The 21,213-nt window shown below is 41.3% G+C and overlaps 1 protein-coding gene across 1 annotated transcript; it reads right to left on the bottom strand.

Moving 5' to 3' along the window:
* Positions 1-2,807: 2,807 nt before the first annotated feature.
* On the bottom strand, positions 2,808-20,225 carry RIMOC1 (RAB7A interacting MON1-CCZ1 complex subunit 1). Its single transcript, XM_081132945.1, has 6 exons — positions 19,923-20,225; positions 16,976-17,082; positions 14,481-14,624; positions 12,972-13,103; positions 11,987-12,101; positions 2,808-7,237 (listed from the first exon to the last, which is right to left on the bottom strand). Exons 1-6 carry the CDS (start codon positions 20,020-20,022, stop codon positions 6,954-6,956), a joined length of 882 nt encoding a protein of 293 aa, XP_080989071.1. The 5' UTR covers positions 20,023-20,225; the 3' UTR covers positions 2,808-6,953.
* Between the last annotated feature and the right edge of the window lie 988 nt (positions 20,226-21,213).

Below are 21,213 nucleotides of genomic sequence, written 5' to 3'. Positions count from 1 at the left end.
CCGCGGTTCGGAGCCGCGCTGGAAGCCCCCAGTCGCCGCCCCGCCACTCCTCGGCTCGCTGGCCTCCCCCGCGGCTCTGAGGTCTCCTGCGCCTTCGTGACTCGCCGCTGGACCCAGGAGGTCGCCCCGCTTCCACTCGCCGGGCGAGGCGACCCTCGTTCCGTGGAGGCCCCGTCCGTTTCCCACCCACTGCTCCCTTCTCGGCAGCTGGAGGGGATGGGCTGGTTTTCAGTCCCCACGTTATTGTTTTCTCGGGGGTTAACAAAAATCGAGACTAGAGAGGGGCCCAGTCATAAAACCCCTTACGCCAAAACAGAGCGCAGGCTCTGGCGTGTAGGAACCATCCCTAACGCTCCGCCCGCTGCTCCGGGCCCGCGCTGCTGCGGAAACTGCGCTGGTCTCCCGACTTTCAGGACCAGAGCCCAGACTGTCTTGACGGCATTTCAGTGGTGCCTTTAACATTCCTCTGTCCCAGGGCGGTCAAATTTAGGTTAGTTTTGTAAATAGTTCACAAGTTGTATTTTGTACTTAGATTGGTAGCCAAGAGCCATTCTTATGTTCAAACTGATCAATGGTTTCAAAAACCTGATCCATTATCAAGTTCCCCATAAGCTTTTCGCCTCAAAGATTTAGGTGTTATCAATGATTACTTGTTTACAAGTTGCAAAATGTTACTCTTCGCATAACTTTGATGAATTAAAGAAGAATGGTCCCTCACCAACTGTTTGCCTTGCCGAGGTCTAGAATCAGCCTTACCTCCTGCGAGCCCTGGTTCATTTTAATGGGAAATGGTATTTGAACATTTAGTGGTCTTTATAGGAAATGAGTTCATATTGTTATTTCCCATTAAAATTTAGAATTACAGAATATCTACTCTTTCATATTAGTCTCTTTTCCCTTACACTGTAAAATTCTCACTTCTAATTACATTAGCATAGCTATTAACAATGAGTTAGATTTATTTCGTTTTTTAAAAAATATAAACAAGGTTATATACTCACATTTATAGTCCCTTTCTTAAACAGCACTATACACCACCTCCACGTTTTCACTTAATAAGACCACCTCGTGGTATTATACAGAAATTTTCCTATACTTTTCACAGCTACATACTACTCAATCATGTGGATTTGCCATGGTTTAATCTATTTTTAATAGGGTATATATAGTACTTAGATGACTAACATTTCATTGAATACCTCTGACTTGTGAGTTAAGAGACCAAAAGGTACCAGAAGCAAACTCAGGCTGATTGGTGAATGTGTAAGTTGGTATACAGTGGGTATATATACATACATTTGGAGGCTGGTGCTGAAAATTTTTTGAAAATTCCAAGTTTTCCTCTGGCCATACCTATGACAAACTTTCGGGATGCCTACCTAGCCCATGATTACTTCTCTGAAGCAGGCTTCCCATTTAGAATGACCAGCACCACTCAAACCAAGGCTAGGGCAACAGTGACTGCTCCCTGGCCAGGAGAGATTGTTGCTCAGTTACTCTGCCGATGAGTATTATAGTTTTCAGCATGAAGGGTATGCAGATACACAGAACTAGACATGAAGGAAAACCACCATAGTAATCACTCTTTTGAGCTCTTGCCACGTGCTAGATGCCGATCATTTAATCTTCAGTAACCTGTGAGGTAGGTTCTATTATTCTTCCTATTAAATAAGATATTAAAGCAAAGGGCCATGGCCAGTGTGGCTCAGTTGGTTATAGTAGTCCTATCAGGGCAAATACCTAGGTTGCGAATTCAGCCCCAGGTTGGGGCACATACAGAAGGCAACCGATGGATATTTCCCGGTCACGTCGATATTTCTCTCTAAAAAAGTCAAAATAAACACATCCTTGGGTGAGGATTAAAAAAAGATATTAGGGCACAGAAAGGTTGAGCAGTTTATGTGGTCACACAGCTAGGAAATCAGAAGGCTGGGATTTAACCTCAGGCCTCTGGCTTCAGAGCCCATATTCCTGTCTGAAAGTTATTAGGAACAGAAGAAATAATATTAAGACCTCAATAATAAACTGATGATAAAAGTCTTCATTCTTGAACAACACCCAGATATAAAAGAAAACAAAGAACAAGATACCAATGTGGGAACATGGTTTTATCGTTTTTAAAAAATTTATATGCTCCAAAACATTTTATTTGGAAATTTTCACTGGAAGTAGGAAAACAAAAAAACAGCAAAGAACACCAGCATGAATACATAACACATACTTTAATTGTTGATACATTAAATGTATTCTAATACTTTCATAATATATCTCATTGTATTAAAAATAATACAAGAGCCCAGCCTGTGTGGCTCAGCAGTTGAGTGATCCATGAACAAGGAGGTCACAGTTGGATCTGGGTGAGGGCACATGCCTGGGTTGTAGGCTCAATCCCCAGGAGGGGGGTGCAGGAGGCAGCCAATCAATGATTCTCTCTCATCATTGATGTTTCTCTCTCTCTCCCCCTCTCCAAAATCAATAAAAATATATTTAAAAAATAATACAAGGGAGCATCCTTCTAGTTGCTAGATGGGACACTCCCTGGTTCAGGAATCCATTAATAAGGCCAATGAGATCTTCAAAAAATTAATACAAGAAAGTGATACTAGAGAACTATAGAATCCTGGATTCTATGGCAGATGGGGTATCATTATACCAGCCAGAAAACAGAACCCTGAAAGGTTGAGACATGATAAGCAACCTAAAACTAACATGTCAACCAGCTGTGGGTTTTAAATATGCCATTAAAGTTAATCTGAGAATGCTTCAGAGACATCTCACACTTTACTGAACACCAGAGAACCCAGAGTGGGATTGGAAAGGAATGTCATTTTATTGGGGGATTTTAGCTATGACTCCCACCTCACTCTACGGTATGCAAAGGAGTAAGGGAGGCTTTAGTCATGCACCTTAATCAGCATGAAACAATTCACAGCAGCCAGAAACCCTATAAATGTAGCAAAGTGGACAGGGCCTTGTTCTCAAAGCCTAGCTGACATATGAAAATTTATACAGGGAAAGAACCATACAAATTTAAGGATTATGAAAATTCCGTTAACAGAATTTAAGTTCTAGTAAATATCAGAGAACCCAAAAGGAGAAACCCCAAGTGTAATAAGTGCACCAAGGCCTTTAGGTTATCGCTTAGCCCTTAGTAAAGCCCACACTGGAGAGCAATCCTTTAAATGTAATAAAAATGACAAGGTCTTACGTAGTGACTCACTTCTCATTGCAGCGACAGAACTTCCATCAGAACGAGAGACTTTATAAATGTACTGAATATTCAAGGCATTTAACAAAGGGGTGAAATTTGAAGACACAAATGCTAAAGTGGACAGGTGCTTAAAGGTGCCTTCTCAACCACCCTACAAACACTACTCCTTTCTAGTCACACTAGCCCCTTACCTGCTTTATTCTTCATAGCATTGGTCATTTTACACCTTGCTGGCTGGCTGTTTCAAGCCAGAACTCGCCCATGCAGCAGGCTACTTTGGTCAGCAAGGTGTTTAAAATTACTTAAATTAATGTAAGTGCAGACATGTGTTATCTCATGACCTGTCAGCAAGGTGTTTAACATGCTACCCATTTATTTCTTAAAGTGAGTTAACTTCCTCCAGGATACAAACTCTGAAAGAGGGTGTTTTACGAAACTCTGTGTCCTCAGTGCCTAGGACAAAGCCTGGCATGTTGTAGGCACACAGAAGGTGTTGATGAGTGGACTATAGCACTTTCCCTTATGTGGACTATATGGTACCTTGAAGTCACTTCATTCTAAATGAAACAGGATTTACTTAGCAGTCTTTAACCCACAAAAATGTGTTCACTGTTCTGTAATACACTAAACAGCATTATAACTTATGGCCTACAAATTATCCTCCAATTGTGTGGGGGATGGAAAAATTGTACAAAAAGCACCCTATAGCACCCTCGTAACTGTACCAGCAATGAGACCCAAGTGGTTCACAAGGGTCATGAAGGCAAAATGGAAGCTCCTGGCTTTTGAAGAGAAAGTTCTCTTGTTTCCTTGGGTGCTAACTCTCATAACACTCGACTCTTGAGGAGCGATGTGCCTGTTTGCCTTGTCAACCACTGGTGCAGAGGGTGTGGCAGTGGGGAATCCAGTAGCAGCCACCCTTTTGTACAGAGCTTGGCACTTAGAACCATGCCTCTTATTAATTCAAAAAACTTTACTAATGGCCTACCACTTATTAAGCATTATGTATAAAGATAAAATTTTAAAATGTGGAGCTCGACAAGTCATCAAGAGAAACAATAAAGAATGTGATCCCTGTGATAACACGGGAGGGAAACATTACAGGAGCAGAAGCAAAGAAGCGTCTAGTTCCGACTGGGAAGGGCTGAAAAAAGCCTTATGGATACACCACCACTGGAGCGGAGTCGTAAAGATAAGCAGCTATCACTGAGCCACACAGAAGGACAAGGTGTTCCAGGAAGAAGTGATGCAGTCTGCAAGGATATTCAGGAAACACACAGCACATCGGGGAAAACGGGAAGTATTTGATTGGGATGCTCCAAAACAGGGAGGGAGGGCAGTGTGTGGTTCTAAAATCCATATTAAAAATTATTTAAATCTTTACACTTAGAAAGCATAAGGTATTTTCATAGTAAAACTTGTTAAAATGCTAAGTTAAGTAAAAATCTTCTTAGATGTATAAGGATGAGAAGGGGCAGAAACAAGGAGACTGTGCTTGTCCCAAGAGGCTCCATCAGAAGGTTTATGCTTATTGGAAAGGAGCCTGGGTCTAAGTGTTTGAGAAACACTGGGAGAGCATGACTACAAAGGATGAACGGCAGAGCTGGGGGAAGGGGAGGCAGGCAGAAACTAGGTTACAGTATTCTGCTCTGCTCTGCGGAAGATCAAAAAAGAAAAAAATGAACAGAAAAAGATTTTAGATGAAAGGGGAGGATTAGAGGTTTGGAAATATTGAATTTAAAATCACCATGGGGTGTCTAAGTGAAGATATTTAATAGGCAGAAGTAAGGCTTAGAGAGCAGGAAAGCGGCTGGGATTTGAGTACAGGTTTGGGCGTCAGCCTAACAAGACAGGTGGCAGAAGCAGCCTGGCTATGAATGACATCACATAAGGAGTATTTAGAATCCGTAAAAAGGAGGGAGGGGAGGGTAAAGAGAAAAAGGACCGCACCCTGGGGAAGATCAGCTCCTCCAGGGTGGGCGAGAGGGAGGCCCAAGGGCGGCAGAGAGGGAAGCAAGAAAGACAGAGGCAGGAAAGGCGGCGGTTAGTCGTGGGGAGGAAGCAGGCTCCTCTTTTCCTCTAAATAGCGGGAGGTTAGTAGGGCAAAGCTAGTAAATAGAAACTGACCTCACAGTCTCGGGTTTCTGTCAGACAGATAGAGCCAAGTGCTAGGGCAGGGAACAAAGCACCTGAGGAAGTCATGGGGAAACCTAACGGTTTACATCAACCCTAGGGGACAGAGAGGGGCCACACTAGTAACAAACAAAAGGCTCAGGCCCAGGGCTCCACTGAGGTTGAAGGTGAGACCCTCTGGGTGATTCCACGTTGGGCTGCAAGCGCTTCGCATGGAAGTCAGCATCCAGGCAAGGTGAAGGGTGGGATTAACTCAACGTGGAGGGCTGGCAGAATGTGAGCCTGACCAGACGGCCTGGGCCTGTGGAGAGCACCGCATGCAGTTCCCCTAGGGCCAAGGCTGCATGAGGGAGGGACAACACCTGAAAAGGGCTGATAGTTTAGGAGAAAAGGGGGCAGGCAAGAGGAGAAGGCTGTAAAGAAGTGAGAGTAAAGGAGAAAGAAATCAATAAAAATGAAGAGGTGAAAAAGCTAGGCAGATGAGAATTACTGTCAGTTACTAAAATTGAGGATTTCAGGAAGAGAAACTCAGGATGGTGAGATTCAAGGTGTGGCCATGGGAGTAAGTCCGGGAATATGGTGAAGTCCTGGTGTAGAGGTAGACAGGCTGAAAGCAAGACAGCAGTTAGGATCTCGGGGCTTTATCACTCATCCCTACTATTAAAGACAAAAACATATAAACATTTCAATACATATGAAAAGATGTCCCTTAAAGACATATGAGCTAACAGTGGACTATGGGTGGATCAACCTAACTTGGTTTTTACCCTTACTACTCATTTGATAAACATGCATATTCTTTTAAACAAATTAGGAAAATCAATTTAAATTTTTATAAACTGTCTAATAGGAGGGATAAAAAATTCAAATGTCATTAGTAGTACATGTTAAAATAATTAGACAATTCTTTTGTGAAGTCTTTCATTATTTATCTCATTCTGGCAATGGAATCTCAATATTCATCATAATTTTGTCAATATTTATATCTGTAGAATATACCAAAGCAATGAAATGACTTGATTTTGACCTTTGAAGCATAGCAAATTTAAAGAGACAGAAAAATAATCTAAAGATAATTAAAATGGTCAATTTTATGTTATATTTTACCATAATGAAAACATAATTTGAAGCTCAGTTGGTTGGAGTGACATCTTGTACACCAAAAGGTGGCAGATTGGGTTCTATTCTGTCAGGGCACATACCCAGGTTGCAGGTTTGATTTCCAGTCGGGGTGCGTGTGGGAGGTAACATCAATGTCTCTCTACCTCCCTCCCTCTAAAATAAAAAATAATAATAATCTGAAGTAACAGAAAAAATCTTTGTAAAGGTAAACTGGATTTTTCCTTAGTATAGTTACAGGAGATCTGTAGTTCAGGCTGAGTTAGAATAACATACATGCCATTTTACAAATGAAAGAACTGTTCCACCATCGGTTTAAGAATATATAACGAAATACGGTGATGGCATTGTAAAAAGGGTGACCGCGCTGGACATCTTTATGTAGTGTGACATTCTTAAATTGGGTGACGATATGTCTTCTTCCCTGGAATGTTTCCATTTCATGGGTCTTTTCGTTTTCCTGTTTGAAAAGCACTAGATAAACTTACTACTAATTAGAGCGATGCTGAAGGAAGTTTAAAATTTGCTTAGCATTTGTTGTGTTCCATTCTTGTTCTTTCAGGGGTCCTTCGCACACAGATACATACTTTTTCAAAATTTTTTCCCCTACTTCTCGGAAATCCAAGGGTTCTTTGCGTGTAGTGTAGCTTGCCCCAGGAGCCCCGGTGTTCACGTCCTGGCTTTCTGGTTGTTGATCTGCACAGTGCTTCAATCCCCAGTAACACATCTCTCCACTGTACATCATTGCCAGCAAGTGAATGTCACTAAATATTCCTAGGAAAGCCATTTAGGTTGAGAGGTTAGAATTTAAAACTTTAAAATGAAACTCTGATTAATAAAACTCTAATAAGTTCCTTTTATGTCATCGATCATCTTTCCTTCTCATTTAATAATTACACTTAGAAAAGCCAACAATCACTAATACAATCCTCGTTTAATTGGCACCTCTATTTTATCTATAAAGAGCTGTATTCACCCACCCCCCCAAAAAAAAACAGCACTGTCAGAGAACTTTTTTAACAAATCACTTAGGTCAGTGTGTTCTTAACCTTTTTGGAATTCTCTTTAAGGCGGCCTCTTTGAGGATCTAATCTAATCAATGGACCCTCTCCTAGGACATACACCCCAAGTTTTGTACACAACTTCAGAGTACTCAGAGTCTCCCTGAAGGCCATCATGAACACAGCTTTTAATTTAGGATGCACTGTAGAATCAGTGTTCCAGTTCCAGGCAAGTATCCTACACCTGCTACATCTCTACAAGAGTCTACAGAAATTATCCCACATAAACATGACCTGGAGAGGCCATATAATTCTACATTATCGAAGATGTTAAATTATATCTAGGATGCATTATGTTCCCAGGAAAAGGGAACACATGCAGAATTCTCATCAAAAGTGAAAGCCATCTTATTATGGAATAAACATTTGTGGCACACAAAGTGTATTACTTTGGTAGAAAGACAAAAAGACCTAGAATCAAAAAGATCTGGGTATACATTATTGACTATGATATAAACTATATGACTAGTATGTTGTATTTATTAAGTGAATACTGTTTTCTAAATAGAAATCATAATTAATATAGTATTATACTATAGTACTTCTTAAAGCCACTAAAATAAAAATTATTTATTCTAATGTACAGGTACTTGTGTGACTGGAAAAGTTTACCTCAAATAATGAGCATCATAATCTTAGTTGCTCACCTAATATGGCTCATCAGAAATGATGATGATGGTACTAGAGACCCAAAAATAGAAAAAAATTTCAACTCTCAACACTGTCACAGTTTCTATCATCTTCACTCTATTGTAAGCTTTTCATAGTCTCTGAATTTGTCCCTAGAGCTCTCCCCTTCATTTCACCTCAAATTCTGCTTACAAATAGCAAGAGAAGGAAAGGGTTCAGTAGAAGAGAGTAGACGCATTAAACTGTTATAACAATAAAAGAAATGGTCATTTAAGAGCAGAACTTGACGCTTGCATTCATGAAAATGATAGACAATACTACATTAATTATGCTTTCTATTTGGAAAACAGTATTCACTTAATAAATACAATATATATTATACATAATCATTTTTTACTTTATTCCTTCATACTTATATTATTATAAACCTCAGAGAAAAAGCTGAACGCAGCATTAGGTGCTATTCAGAATTATATTTTGTATTCGATTCAGCATTTCATTGAATGCATAGCCTTTTTGTTTCTGTGATCCTACATGCTGCCTAATTGTTCCTAAAAACGCTGGTGGAGGGAAGTGAGGAGACAGAAGCAGAAATGGAGGGAAGGTGGAACTTATATGCAGGCTGAGTTTTGGGAGGAGGAGCTGAAGTATGTCCCACAGAGTGAATCCACTTGGGAAGGGTGGGAACATCGGCCTAAGGGAGACCTGGGATCCCATCTATGCCCAACTCCAAATGAGCCTCATTCTTTTTATTAACAAGGAGTGACTGCCGAGCAAGTGCACAGACATCCTACAGGAAGGTTTTACCATGGACAAGATGAATGCCTATGGCAAAGAGAGGGCCTCAAACTTTAGCCTGCTTTAGAATTACCAGGTGTGCTCAAATGCTGACTGCTGGGCCCCCACATCCAGAGTATCAGACTCAGGTATGGGTTTGGGTCTATGAATATGCATTTTTAACAAAGTCCTAGGACCTAGGGTGATGCTGCTGCTGGTCCACAGGCTATGCCAAACCACTGCGTTAAAATATCCTGCATTAAAAGGATGAACAATGTAAAATTAGGCACTTTCTACCGCTCTACTCACCCAAGGAATCTACTACTCTGTCGCTATAGTCTTTTTGCTGCTACAGATTTTCCTTACTTTTTTCTTTTTTCTGTTAATGCTCAGCATGGTTTTTGATAAACTACTTCACTTTGTACTGCGCATGTCCTAAGTGAGCACCTGTGTCAGTGGGGAATAGAGAGGGAGAGTAAGTGTGAGGGCAGAAAGGAGACTTTCACATTAAAAAGGTGAGCAGACTGGCATCCCTAAGAGCAGTGAGGTCTCAATCTGACTGCAGCATAATTATATGAGTTTATTAAAGATTCCTGGACTCCATATGTTGAATTAGAACCTGCATCTGGCACATAGAAACCTGTATTTTTAACAAGCTACCCAGGCAATCAGCGATGCCAGTTCAGAGCTACTCCTTTAGGGAATCTGAAGTCCAGTTGCTGGGTTAAGCAATGGGCCAAAGGGCAGCCAGGAGGGAGTGATCCTCAGTGGTATAAAAAGGGCATAAACCAAGGGTATGCAAAGCTCAACAATATTTGATTTAACCTATTTAACTCCAGGGTTATTCTGACAAAGCTATTTCTATAAGGACACACAGAGGAATGAGGCTCAGAGATGAGCTAAAGAGGTTTACTGAATACCTGGTAATACTCTGAAAATTTAATGACATACAGGTAATGTTCAAAGGACATAAGATCATCTTACCTTGGAAAAAGAAAAAAAATCTCAAAACTGTTTTGAGCTTTATCTAAATTCCAGTAAATTATCATTAAGATCTGTCCAAAAAAGTATTTTGATGACTCATAGAACTTTTCCCCCTACCGTGGTGTATTGAGGGTTTTCAGAATTATGTTTTATATTGGCTAACAAAAAAATGGAAAAATAATTAAATGTCTCTGATGGGGTCTTAGAAGTAATCTAGCCTATGAAAAGTAGTCTTGCTGGTTTCTAACTAACTTGAGACATGAATTACAGAGCAAACAGCTTTAGATGAGAGCAAGAAGCCAAGAGCAAGAGAACACTGCACACTGGGTCAAAACCACTATAGACATAATATAGTTTTCTCTGTTTCTGGAAAAAAGCGACCCTCTCGGTCCCTTTTGATTCTCCTGTTGTAGAAGCAATAGAAGCTAAGGGCTAGTGAAAATCATGATCTAAGAGCAGACACCAGTGCTTGACTTGGGACAGCGAACACACAATACAGTATACAGGTGACGTGTTGTAGAATTTTTGTGCACCTGAAACCTGTATAATTTTTTTAACCACTGTCGTGCTGATAAATTCAATTAAAAAATATGAGAAGATACCAGTATCACATGCATTTTGAAGAAAAAGTTTCAGGGCATGAGGGTATCTTACCTTATGACTAGAAATGGAAGGAGGGAAATAGGTGGCTTGTGCCACTTTCTTTGGTTCTAAATAGGCTTTAGTGCCCACCCCTGCTTTTTCTTTTAAATTAATCCAGGTGAGTGCATAAGGAGATTTAAGAAAAGCCATTTTTAATGCAGCTAATCAGCTCACTAGTTATCTGGAGTAGATACTTCCCATAAATAAATCAAAACACCCTGGTGGTCAAAATACCATGCCCACTGAAGGAGCACTTTGCATTCACAATAAAGCTTTCTTAGGACAAGCTATTTGCCTGAATTAACTGAAATTAAACAATTTTAGACACCACTAGCCAGTCATATATTAATGATACTTATATCATGCTGTTTTTCCTATGCAATGTTTTTTAATAGAAAAAAAGGCCTACAGAGCTAACAAAGGAGAATTAAAACATACCTATAAAGTAAAAAAATAGACTATTCCCTGAGAAGTTTTCTTCTTTTCCCTATATTTGATTTTTCTCCATCAAAATTTCTGATGAAGTGTAAAAGAAAGTTTACACACATGACCATGTACTTCACTTGCCAGTGACGTGACCATGAACAGGTGTACCTGGTTTATCAGGACCTCAGCTCCTCTATTTGTAAGGAGAGATGATAAAAACAAGTGGTTCTCCCCTCCAGTCAATATTCATTCATTCTTCCTTTCTTTCTTAGTAAAGAGGCTTAATTTTATTTGGGATGGAATGCATAAGCTAAAGGACTGTACTTTCTTGGTTCCCTTGTAGTTATACGAATCCATATGATTCAACTCTGGTCAGTGAAATGTAGGTAAAAGTGTTGTATGTGTTATAAACTTCTGAGAAGGTTGCTCCAAAGGAGCAGACTTGGGTGAAAGACACATCCTTTGCCATCCCTGCAGACTGAAACAAGGTGAGATGGAAGGCGCTCCAGGAGCATGCTGGAATACTGAGAATGGAAGCATATCCTCACAGGGATGCATGCCACACAGCATTGGAAGTACTGCTCACATGCTAGATAAAGAGCCTCCCTCTGGAAGCTGAAGGGCTCTGGATCTAAAGATGATGAAGGAAAAAGAGAGGAACCCGATGACACCATGGAGCCAACATAACCCGATCTTTTTTATGTGCAAGAGCAGTGACGTTCTATCTTGTTTCAAAGTTACTTCCATCTGTTACAAGTAGAGAAACCCAGTACCTGATCTGGGGTATGGCGGGATGTAAAGTAAGTAAATGTAACCATGATATATAACGCTCCCAAGATTATAAAACAGGTTAGCAGTACTTTTCTATTATTACATGAGAAGATCTTTGAATTTTTAAAAGCTATTTTATTATTTTTGTCTATGATGTAACGTGAAATTTACTTAGAGTGAAATATAAACTTAAAGCTTTAAAGACAAAAACTTCAAAAAGAGATCACATTACCTTCACTCAGCAACTTAGCTGTGTCTAGGTCTTGGAAAGAAACTCCTTCATCTAATTGGGTAGGACACCGATAATTTAGCATCTGTAGCAAGTAACTGATTCCATCAACAAGGTACTAAATGAAAAGCAAAGCCAAAGAATTGAAAATATTATATGCAGAGCTATAAAAACTTCAAATGTTAATTTTTCCCCCATTCTCTACTCAAGAAAAATGGGCTAACATATAGATGTGTGGTATGGCTATTACATTTCAATAGTCTAAGAATCCACTACCTCAAAACTTTTATAATATATATTACGAAGTATCATCCTTCAAGTGCCCAGTTATGAGTGTGGAAGAAAGAGATCATTAAGCAGGAGCACATGACTCAGCAACACCCTTATCAAAATGTTCTCAGAAGGAGAAATGATAAGGACATGCTCAACAGCTGCGCATCAGAAGTATCACGCACTTACTATAGTGTAGAAATGATATGCTCAAACTTTCACCTAAAGGTGAGACCTCTCGTTTCCAGGCCCACAAGAGCCCCGTGCACAACTGACCTGAGTTAGAATCCCCAGTGATGAAATACTAAGACCGTTGTGAGATTTATTATTTGGTCAGAGAGTCAAACAAAATCAGAGCCACATTTTCTAGCAGCAGGGTCATGTGGGTTCTCGAGGAGTGATTTGCTGACAGAGAGGCTCACAACCATGTTTGTTTTCTCCAGGCCAAAAATATGGTTAAAATCAATATATACTGTCTCCCTTATATTTTAAAAAACAAAAATTGTGAACTTAAATTTGCCAGTAAACAAAGGATTTTCACGTTATCGTATTTAATCTTCACAGTAAGTCCAATTTGTTTACGATCACACAGCTAGTAAGCAAAAGCCTGGAACACCAACTCTTTGGCTCCAATAGTCTTAATACCACACCAAAGGCAGCTTTTAGGAACCTATAAATGTCAACAACAATCAGAAATGAACGAGGAATGCCTTTTTACCTCTTTAAGCAAACCAGCTTTTCTCGTGAGCCACTCTCTCCTTTTGGTCAGAGAATGACAATACATATAAAGTAGGGCTCCTCGTCGCCAGGAGAGACATTCCAAGAGTTCGTCCCCAAGCAAATCGCAGTGCTGAAACACAGCAAAGACACAGCTAAGAAGAGAGGCTTGATGACTATAAAAACCAAAGTTAAATTTCAAAATAATGAGAAATTAAAAACACTCTCATTTCACAACATTGGCTCCTCACTTGGCTATTTATATAGGAATGCCTTACTTTGAATCAATTAGAAATACAGAAATCTATTGCTACATGAAAATTAAAATAACTACTCCATTTATAATTTTTAGAAAACAGCTTAAATATTTTAGTAGCAAATTCTAATATATCTGAAATATAAATATTCCATAATTTGATTAAAGATAACTTTTCAGAAATACATGTTACTTGAAACAAGATTTTACCTATTTCTACCACTGCTAGAATACAGTAATAAAAAGATATACACAAGAACAATTTAAATCAAACTTTTACTGTGTGTGTCATTTAAAATTTAGGAATATTTGTTTCCACAGTTAGCATCCCCCCATAAACACATACAGCACAAAAGATATCTAGGGGGAGATAAGCAGCAGGCAGTTAAGAGAAGAAATTAGCCCGGCTGGGCGTGGCTCAGCGGTTGAGCATTGACCTAGGATCCAGGAGATCCGGGTTCGATTCCTGGTCAGGGCACAGGCCAGGGTTGCGGGCTCCATCCCCAGTTGGGGGTGTGCAGGAGGAGGCCGATCAATGACTCTGTCATCACTGATGTTTCTATCTCTCTCTCTCCCTTTCCTTTCCTCTCTCCAAAATCAATAAAGATATATTAAAAAAAAAAAAAAAGAAGAAATTACTCGCTTTAAAGAGTAGCCATGGCTGGAAATAAAAATCTTGGAATCATCTAAAGTAAGCATGATGTTGTAAAGCAAAGACAGAATAGAGACTATCAGAGGATTAAGGAGATATCCTTGGGAGTGCCTGTTCCCAGAATGGGAGAAAGGGGAGATGCCGGGCAAGAGCAAGAGCAAGGCTTGTCAGGGATGATGAGGAGAAGCATGCAGGGTTGGGAGGGATGGGTTGATCCATGGGAAGAAAGGTGGCAAATGTCCAAGAGGATGAGGACTGTGAAACGGGCAAGAGGTGTGGTAATTAAATTACTGGGGACCCTCAAGAAAATGCAGTATTTGCAAAAGTGAAGGGAGCAGAAATAGCAAATATCTGTGCTTAGAAAATGATCAGGCACTGTAATTACAATTCCATCATGCAAATGTCCTGAAACATATTCAGTAAAATATAATACTTTAGGTGTGACAATGGTCTGAAGTGTTAAACCCTCATAATCCTTCCTTCAATCTTCATTTAAAACAGAAATGAAGACATATTCAAGAAGAAAAAAATACAGACTCTAAAGAGTAGTCCATACAGCAAGAATTAGCAGCTTCACCACCCTTCATGAGTGTAAAACTTACTTTGGGATGTATATTATTCTCCTTAACTAAAATTTCTGGTTCTGAAAGAAAAGTGATCAGCTCTTTTACTTTCTGTGAAGAGTCTTCAGGGAAATCTTCATCTACTAGCTTGTTCTCCTCAAAATAGGTCATGTCCAAAATAGCCTGATGATGTACAAGAGAAACCAGATATCTATAAATGATTTCAACCTGAATGAATAACTCTTACAGTTTAACTTTACATATATGTAGATGTTTTATTAGACATTTAAATTTTCTAGCACAGTATTTAAATTTGAGGCCCTGTCCAGCTAGCTCAGTTGGTTAAAGCATTGTCCCGATACACCAAGGTTACAGGTTCAATCCCCGATCAGGGTACATACGAGAATCTACCAATGAACGCGTCAGTAAGTGGAACAACAGACCAATCTTTCTCTCTCTTCTCTCTCTCTGAAATCAATCAATAAATAATTAAATTTGAAAAGTAGGCAAAATGTCTAACTGTAAACATAATCTGAGATGAATTTTATTATTTTACTAAAATACTAAATTAATATTAACCTTCCTTCAAAACGTAAAATGGAGTTTTATGTTTTAATTAAGGTGAGAAATCATATACAATATTAATTATGAAAAGTAAAATTATATTTTTTGCCACTTATACATATATAGGGTGTCCCCCCAAAAAAGTATACACATACATTTTTTGATAGTTCAATTGATGTTTCTTCCTTTTCAGATTTAACCCATTGGAATTAATAATTATTCAAAGTGTGTATTCATTTTTTGGGACATGCTGTATACTGTGAACATTTTCAAAATGGCTGGTGTATCAAGTTAAGATCACTGCCTCTACTTTTGTAAACTGAATCTTCAAAGGATTTATTTGTTTTCCCAAATGCAGATTCAACATTTGGGGGACATGCATCCTGTCACCCAACAAAGGAAGCATATGACCAACATTATGCAATTCAAACACTAAGACCCCAGCATTCTTAAATACAAGACGCTCTGTTCAAGTACGTTAAAATTACCGAATCCCCTTTTTTTGACCTATCGGATTAAGATGAACAAAACTGTGTTCTAGTATCAGTTCTACCACTAATTACTTGACTAACCAAAGGACAAGTCAATTTTATGTTTTTAAGCCTCAGATTCTTCATTGGTAAATGAACTGGACTAAATGACTTCCAAAGTTCTTTGCTCTGAGTGTAAAATGAATTACCATATGTAAAGCACTTAGAACATTACCTAGCGCACGGAACTACTTAGTGATAAATGTTTCCGTGTGGAAGGCTTAAGCCAGGAAGGATTTGGTCACCATCCTACGGAAAATGACCTGTTGATTCAGAACCAGGGTCGAAGGGCATCTGGGGAATATAAATCTACATCTCTAGGGTCTTTTGCCTTATTCTTAGAAATAAATTAAAATGTTTAGAACTCTCTCATGTGAAAGAAATGAGACAAGCAGGAAGGCTTCTGAAATAAAAGAAAGCCAGGCCAAGTTGTGACAAATTACAACAGCTCTTTGGGGTTAGTGAGTAGTTGTTACAGGCTCATTTGACCATGAAGTTTGAAGGCAGAAACCATCATATGTTCCTCCTAATAGCACAGTGCCAGGAATTTAAATGCTGTAAACATGCACTGTGGAAGCTTAACTAAGTTTATTCTACTTTTTTTTTTTATTAGGTATTGGTTTCAGGTATACAGCTTAGTGGTTAGACAATCATAAACTTTACATAGTGTTCCCCTCAATATTTCCAGTACCAAACTGGCACCATACATAGTTATCACAGTATTAATGACTGGATTTCCTATGCTTTACTTACTTGCCCGTGACTACTTTATAGCTACCAATTACTCTACTTTCTATAACTACTTCAGTTGTATTATCCCCGAGCAATCAAGTAAGGGTATATGAAGCTCTCTACTAGCTATAAGATGCTATATGAATGTCAGTTACTATAATGAAATAATGTTTAATGTAAACTTGTCTCAACAGTGTTTGAGAAAATCAAGAGAACAGATCTTGTCCATACCAAGGCCTGAAACTGAAAGCAAAGTGAAAGAAAGAAGGAGAAAGGGGGAACAGAACAATTTTAGACTTGCATGACAATAGCACGGGGAGTCACGCAGAGGATCCTAAGGAAAGGAGAATTTCAGGAAAAAAAATAACTGGGGCTCTTTAGAATCCTCCATTTCTTCTGAATAACTTTTAAGACCTTGGAAATTGGATGTAGTCCTGTTTTGCTTACTTACCTACAAAGGGAAGCAATTCTGTTATCTGCAAGATTTTATTCCTTACTTTTCTTATCAACACACATCTACCAAATCTTACTTCTCTGCATATTGCCTCAAAGTTTCAATTCTACATGCTTTATACATACCGTTTTGAACAAAACGAAACATTTTAAATAGAGAATTAACTGTTTTCATTATACCTAAACACTGGAATCAACAACTTAATTAAGCAATCTGCCCCCATAACATGTCAGAAAATACATCTGTCTCAGTACCTGTGTGTAAAGTTCTAGTAGATTTGATGGACTGGAACATTTTTTGTCTTCTCCACACAAGAGTTTCAATTTTTCTAGAGCTGCAGAGGCCCGAATTAAAAAGTGATCTGTAAGAAATAAAAACATGGTGATTACTTCATATAATTTCAGACTTTATTTAAATAAAAAAAGTTATGTATCTGAAATGACTAAATAAAATTGATACGGCATTGGAGAAGCAGCATGATAGTAATAATGTTATGTAAAACAAGTACAACATAATGCCTAATCCTAATAAAGCTAATTTATCATGGAAATTTATTCTGGAAAGCTAAACTGAACACTTTCTAGGCTCTGAATAACTTTCTAGGCTCACTTGTCATTTCTTAAATGCAGTCTCTATTTTCATATTGTCTTTCATGATATTGAAGCGCTCACAATGTTTAAATAATAAGTTAAAGCTTTTACTGGAATAGTACAGATATATATCAATCTACAGAAAGGGCGTCCACTGGCCCGGCTGGGCGTGGCTCAGCAGTTGAGCATCGATCTTAGGATCCAGGAGATTTGGGTTCGATTCCTGGTCAGGGCATGTGCCCCGGTTGCGGGCCAGGCAGCCAATCAATGACTCTCTCATCATTGATGTTTCTATCTCTCTCTCTCCCCCTTCCTTTCTTCTCTCTGAAATCAATAAAGATATGTTTTAAAAAAAAAAAAAAGGGGGCTTCCATTGAAAACTTAAAATTTCATAAATGTATTTTCCAAAAGAACATGATTGATTAAATCAAGTGCCTCATAAAATGTCAGCGCTCGGAGCAATTACAACTTTATCACAGTTGTGTTTACATATTTATGAATGTAAATAGCAATTTGAATTAAAATTATATAATGCATCTGAATATTTTATTCCTTTAAAAAAACCTAGATACAGAACAAATTACTTCATCCTTTCAAAACCTAGAGGAACTAGAACTCAAGGTTTCTAATATGCCTTCCTTCCCCCTGCACTGTCTCCTAATTTCTTCCCTTTCTTCATCACATTCCACTGGTTTCTATGGTTTCCCCTTTTCTCAGGAATTTTTCCTCCCTAACTACAAAGTGTCCACACCCAGGTGCTCTCCAGCTTTCTGTATTACCTCAAAGTCAGATATGCCCACCACAGAGACATTCAAGTCCCTGAGTTTGCCCCTCGGCGTTTCCTCCCTGAAATATATACCCTTTCTTCCTCCCTGGCCAATGGACAGAAAATGTAGCACTTGGTGCCAGCCCACCTGACCCAGGCCCATGTGATCCAGCCCCGGCACTTGCATAAGATAGGCAAGCTGTTCTGTGCTGGAGTGAAACACCACCGGGTTGAGTCATGTCTGTTGGCAATCATACGATGACCCTGTTTCCGCAGGTGAGGCCTAGCCCGCATCTGGACCAGATTCTGATTGCTGTGAGGTACACGATTTACCCGACTTGGCACTTCTTTCCCAGGGCCCTCATCTCTCCTCAGCCCACAACAGCTGTATCATCTATACCACCCAGGAAAAAAATTCTACTGTGAACTGAAATGGTGTGCAACATGGCACTCAGGGGCTTCTTTAGACGCTGCGCTAACATTTTCCTCTTAATCTGCAGGATTATTTTAAAAGCAAGACGGGCACTGAATTTATTAAACCATCGCCAAAGATGTTTCTCACATGAATTCATGACAACCACTGAGGGCGATGAAATACTAGCTCACATTTTATTTTTAAATTTTTTATTTAGTTACTGATTTGAGAGAGAGAGGAAGGGAGAGAAACACTGACCTGTTGTTCCACTCACTCGTGCATTCACTGCTTGATTCTTATATGTGCCCTGCCCGGGGACTGACTCCTTTAGACTGGGTCAAACGGGGCTGGAGTGGGGCGGAGACTACCGAATAGCTTATTTATTTATTTTTCTGTTAGCAATAATCGCGCCCTGGGTCAACCTCAGCGGTGTGATACTGCCACTCGAGTAGCTTATTTAGAACTCAGATACACTTGCAGGGGCTGTAATAGCCACTACGGGCCACGAACGAACTATTCATGTGAGTCCTGGGATTCACTCAGCACACACCGAAAAAGAAGTGCGCTTCGGGGAATTCCGCGGATTTTGAAGAACATACTCCTAAGGAAAAATAATTCGGCAAATCATCTTCACTAGAACTAGAGCTATCACGTCACAGACCCTACTCAGTACATTCACATTCACCAACTATTTATTCAATCACTTGGGTAAACGTCCCACCACTATCTTCCCGTGAGCGCGACGACAGGGAGTCCACGAGGCTTTAAAAACCGATCTGTGCTGCGGTACAGGCTCAACACGGCGGCTGAGAAGTAGTGAGCGAGAACTGGACTTGAAATCAGAAGTCCAGGCAATCGCCTTCTTTTTTGTTTTGCTTAAGGAGACCTAAACTTAGGCGTTTCCAAAAGAAGTGTCCTCATCCCGACAGGGCCCCCGTAGGAACCGCGGTGAAGGATGCGAGAGACTCGTGCAAACGACACGGGCGGGCGGAAAGCTCTGCCGCCGACTGCTGCTGAGAGGCGCGTGTGGAATCCCAAACAGGACAGAGAAGCACCCGGCGCAATGGCGCGCACCCGCCCCTGCGCCCAGCTCTTCCCCGCGGGCCAGGCGCCGCTGCCCGCGCGCGGTCGCCCCGCGCGAACCCCGCCGGTCAACTTTCGGGGGCTCTGAGACCGGAAGCGGCCCGTCCCCGGTCGCCAGCGGGCCGGGCGAGGCGGGCAGCGCGGACTTGACAGAGATGCGAGCGGGTGTCACCGGCGATGAAAATCGCGGTTTCCACGGTTAAGCAAACGCCTTGGCTTAAGGTAACCTGAGTTCTGCGGGGCGCGCACGCAGCGCAGCGCAGGCCGCAGCCCCCAGCCCCCAACCCCACGGCTGCAGGGCCCGCTCCGCGCGCCGCCGCCCGCCCCCCTCTCCGCCGCTCCCTCACCGTCCTCGCCGGCCGCCTCGCTGAGCTGCTGTATGTGGGCCTGAGCGAGGTCTCCGAGCTCCTCCACTCGCCTCACCACACTGGAGCCTGCGGCCGCCATGGCCACTACCGGTGGGCGCGCCCAACACGTGACCGCGCGGCCCCAGGGTCACCTGATCCCTCGGCGCGGGCGCGGCGTGGGCGGAGCTCCGCGGGTTGGTGCCCGGGGGTCCGGGCTCCGGTGGAGTGCGGATGCGGGAGGGTAAAGTTCGTTCCGGAAGATTTCCTTTTCCTCGGAATTCTCCCATAATCCTGAGCAGCAAGACCTTAGGGGCGGGTGTGCCCTCTGGACACGCCTCCCTCTCCCGCCCCTCCTTTAAGCCAATCGGAGCCGTCCATGCCCCACGCTGACCAATGGGAAGCCAGCCCTCCGCCGGGGGGTGGGGACTGGGACGGGGTGGCGGCAGCTGGCAGGTGGGCGGGCGATGCGCGGCGCCCCGCTGACGCCCGTCTGCCCCGCGCCGCAGCTGCGCTCAGAGCCCACCGGGGAACCTGGAAGCGGGGCTGCCGGCTTGGGCCTTGCAGCGAGGAGGGTGCGTGATTATAACCTCCTGGTCGGAAATGGAGAGCCCGACGGCCCCTTGGAGCCCGTCCAGGTCTCCGAGAGGTACCTGGGTGGGGAGCTCCAGGCAGCAGTGGAAGTTCCCAGAAATTTTAGCAGCTGAGTTTGTTTGATTTCTGATCTGCATTGGCTAGCTCACGTGACGGACTTTAACCCTCTTGCGCCAGTAGTACCAAGATTTTGCATTTGCAAAAATTTGTATTGTGCATCTAGAGACCCTCCCTTAAAGCGCCCACTGTGTGTAAAGTACAATATATCACTCTAATCAGAAAGCTGAAGGCCAGGGAAGTTGCATTCTGTAATCAATGTGGGCTAAAGAGCCAAAACTAACAAGCAAATGCCAAACCTCACCATATATATGTGTGTGTGTGTGTGTATATTTTTTATTTTTATTTTTTAAATCCTCACCGGAGGATATTTTTTCCATTGCTTTTCCGAGAGAGTGGAAGGAAGAGAGAGAGAGAGAAACATCGATGTGAGAGAGACACTGCAATTGGTTGCCTCCCACATGCATCAGAGGCCGGACTTGAACCCAAGACCCCTCAGTCCTCAGGTGGACACTCTAACCACTGAGCAAAGCGGCTAGGCCTCACTGTGTACTTTAAATAAAACTTACAATTCCACTGATTCATTACACAACCATGGACTTTCAGCAGGAAACATACTTGAGACTGGGAACCATTGCTCAGC

This window comes from Miniopterus schreibersii (genome assembly GCF_964146895.1).
Source record: "Miniopterus schreibersii genome assembly, chromosome: 3".
NCBI classification, from domain to species: domain Eukaryota; kingdom Metazoa; phylum Chordata; class Mammalia; order Chiroptera; family Miniopteridae; genus Miniopterus; species Miniopterus schreibersii.
Note: the sequence above shows the minus strand (reverse complement) of the source record. Positions and strands in the feature narration are given on the sequence as shown.

Excerpts from the sequence above, each read along its gene's own strand:
- RIMOC1 (XM_081132945.1), bottom strand. The coding sequence starts at position 20,022 with ATGGCGGCCGCAGGCTCCAGTGTGGTGAGGCGAGTGGAGGAGCTCGGA. Across the intron at positions 17,083-19,922 it reads CGAGGCGGCCGGCGAGGACG|ATCACTTTTTAATTCGGGCC; the intron begins GTGAGGGAGCGG and ends TATTTCTTACAG. Across the intron at positions 13,104-14,480 it reads AGAATAATATACATCCCAAA|CACTGCGATTTGCTTGGGGA; the intron begins GTAAGTTTTACA and ends GCTGTGTTTCAG.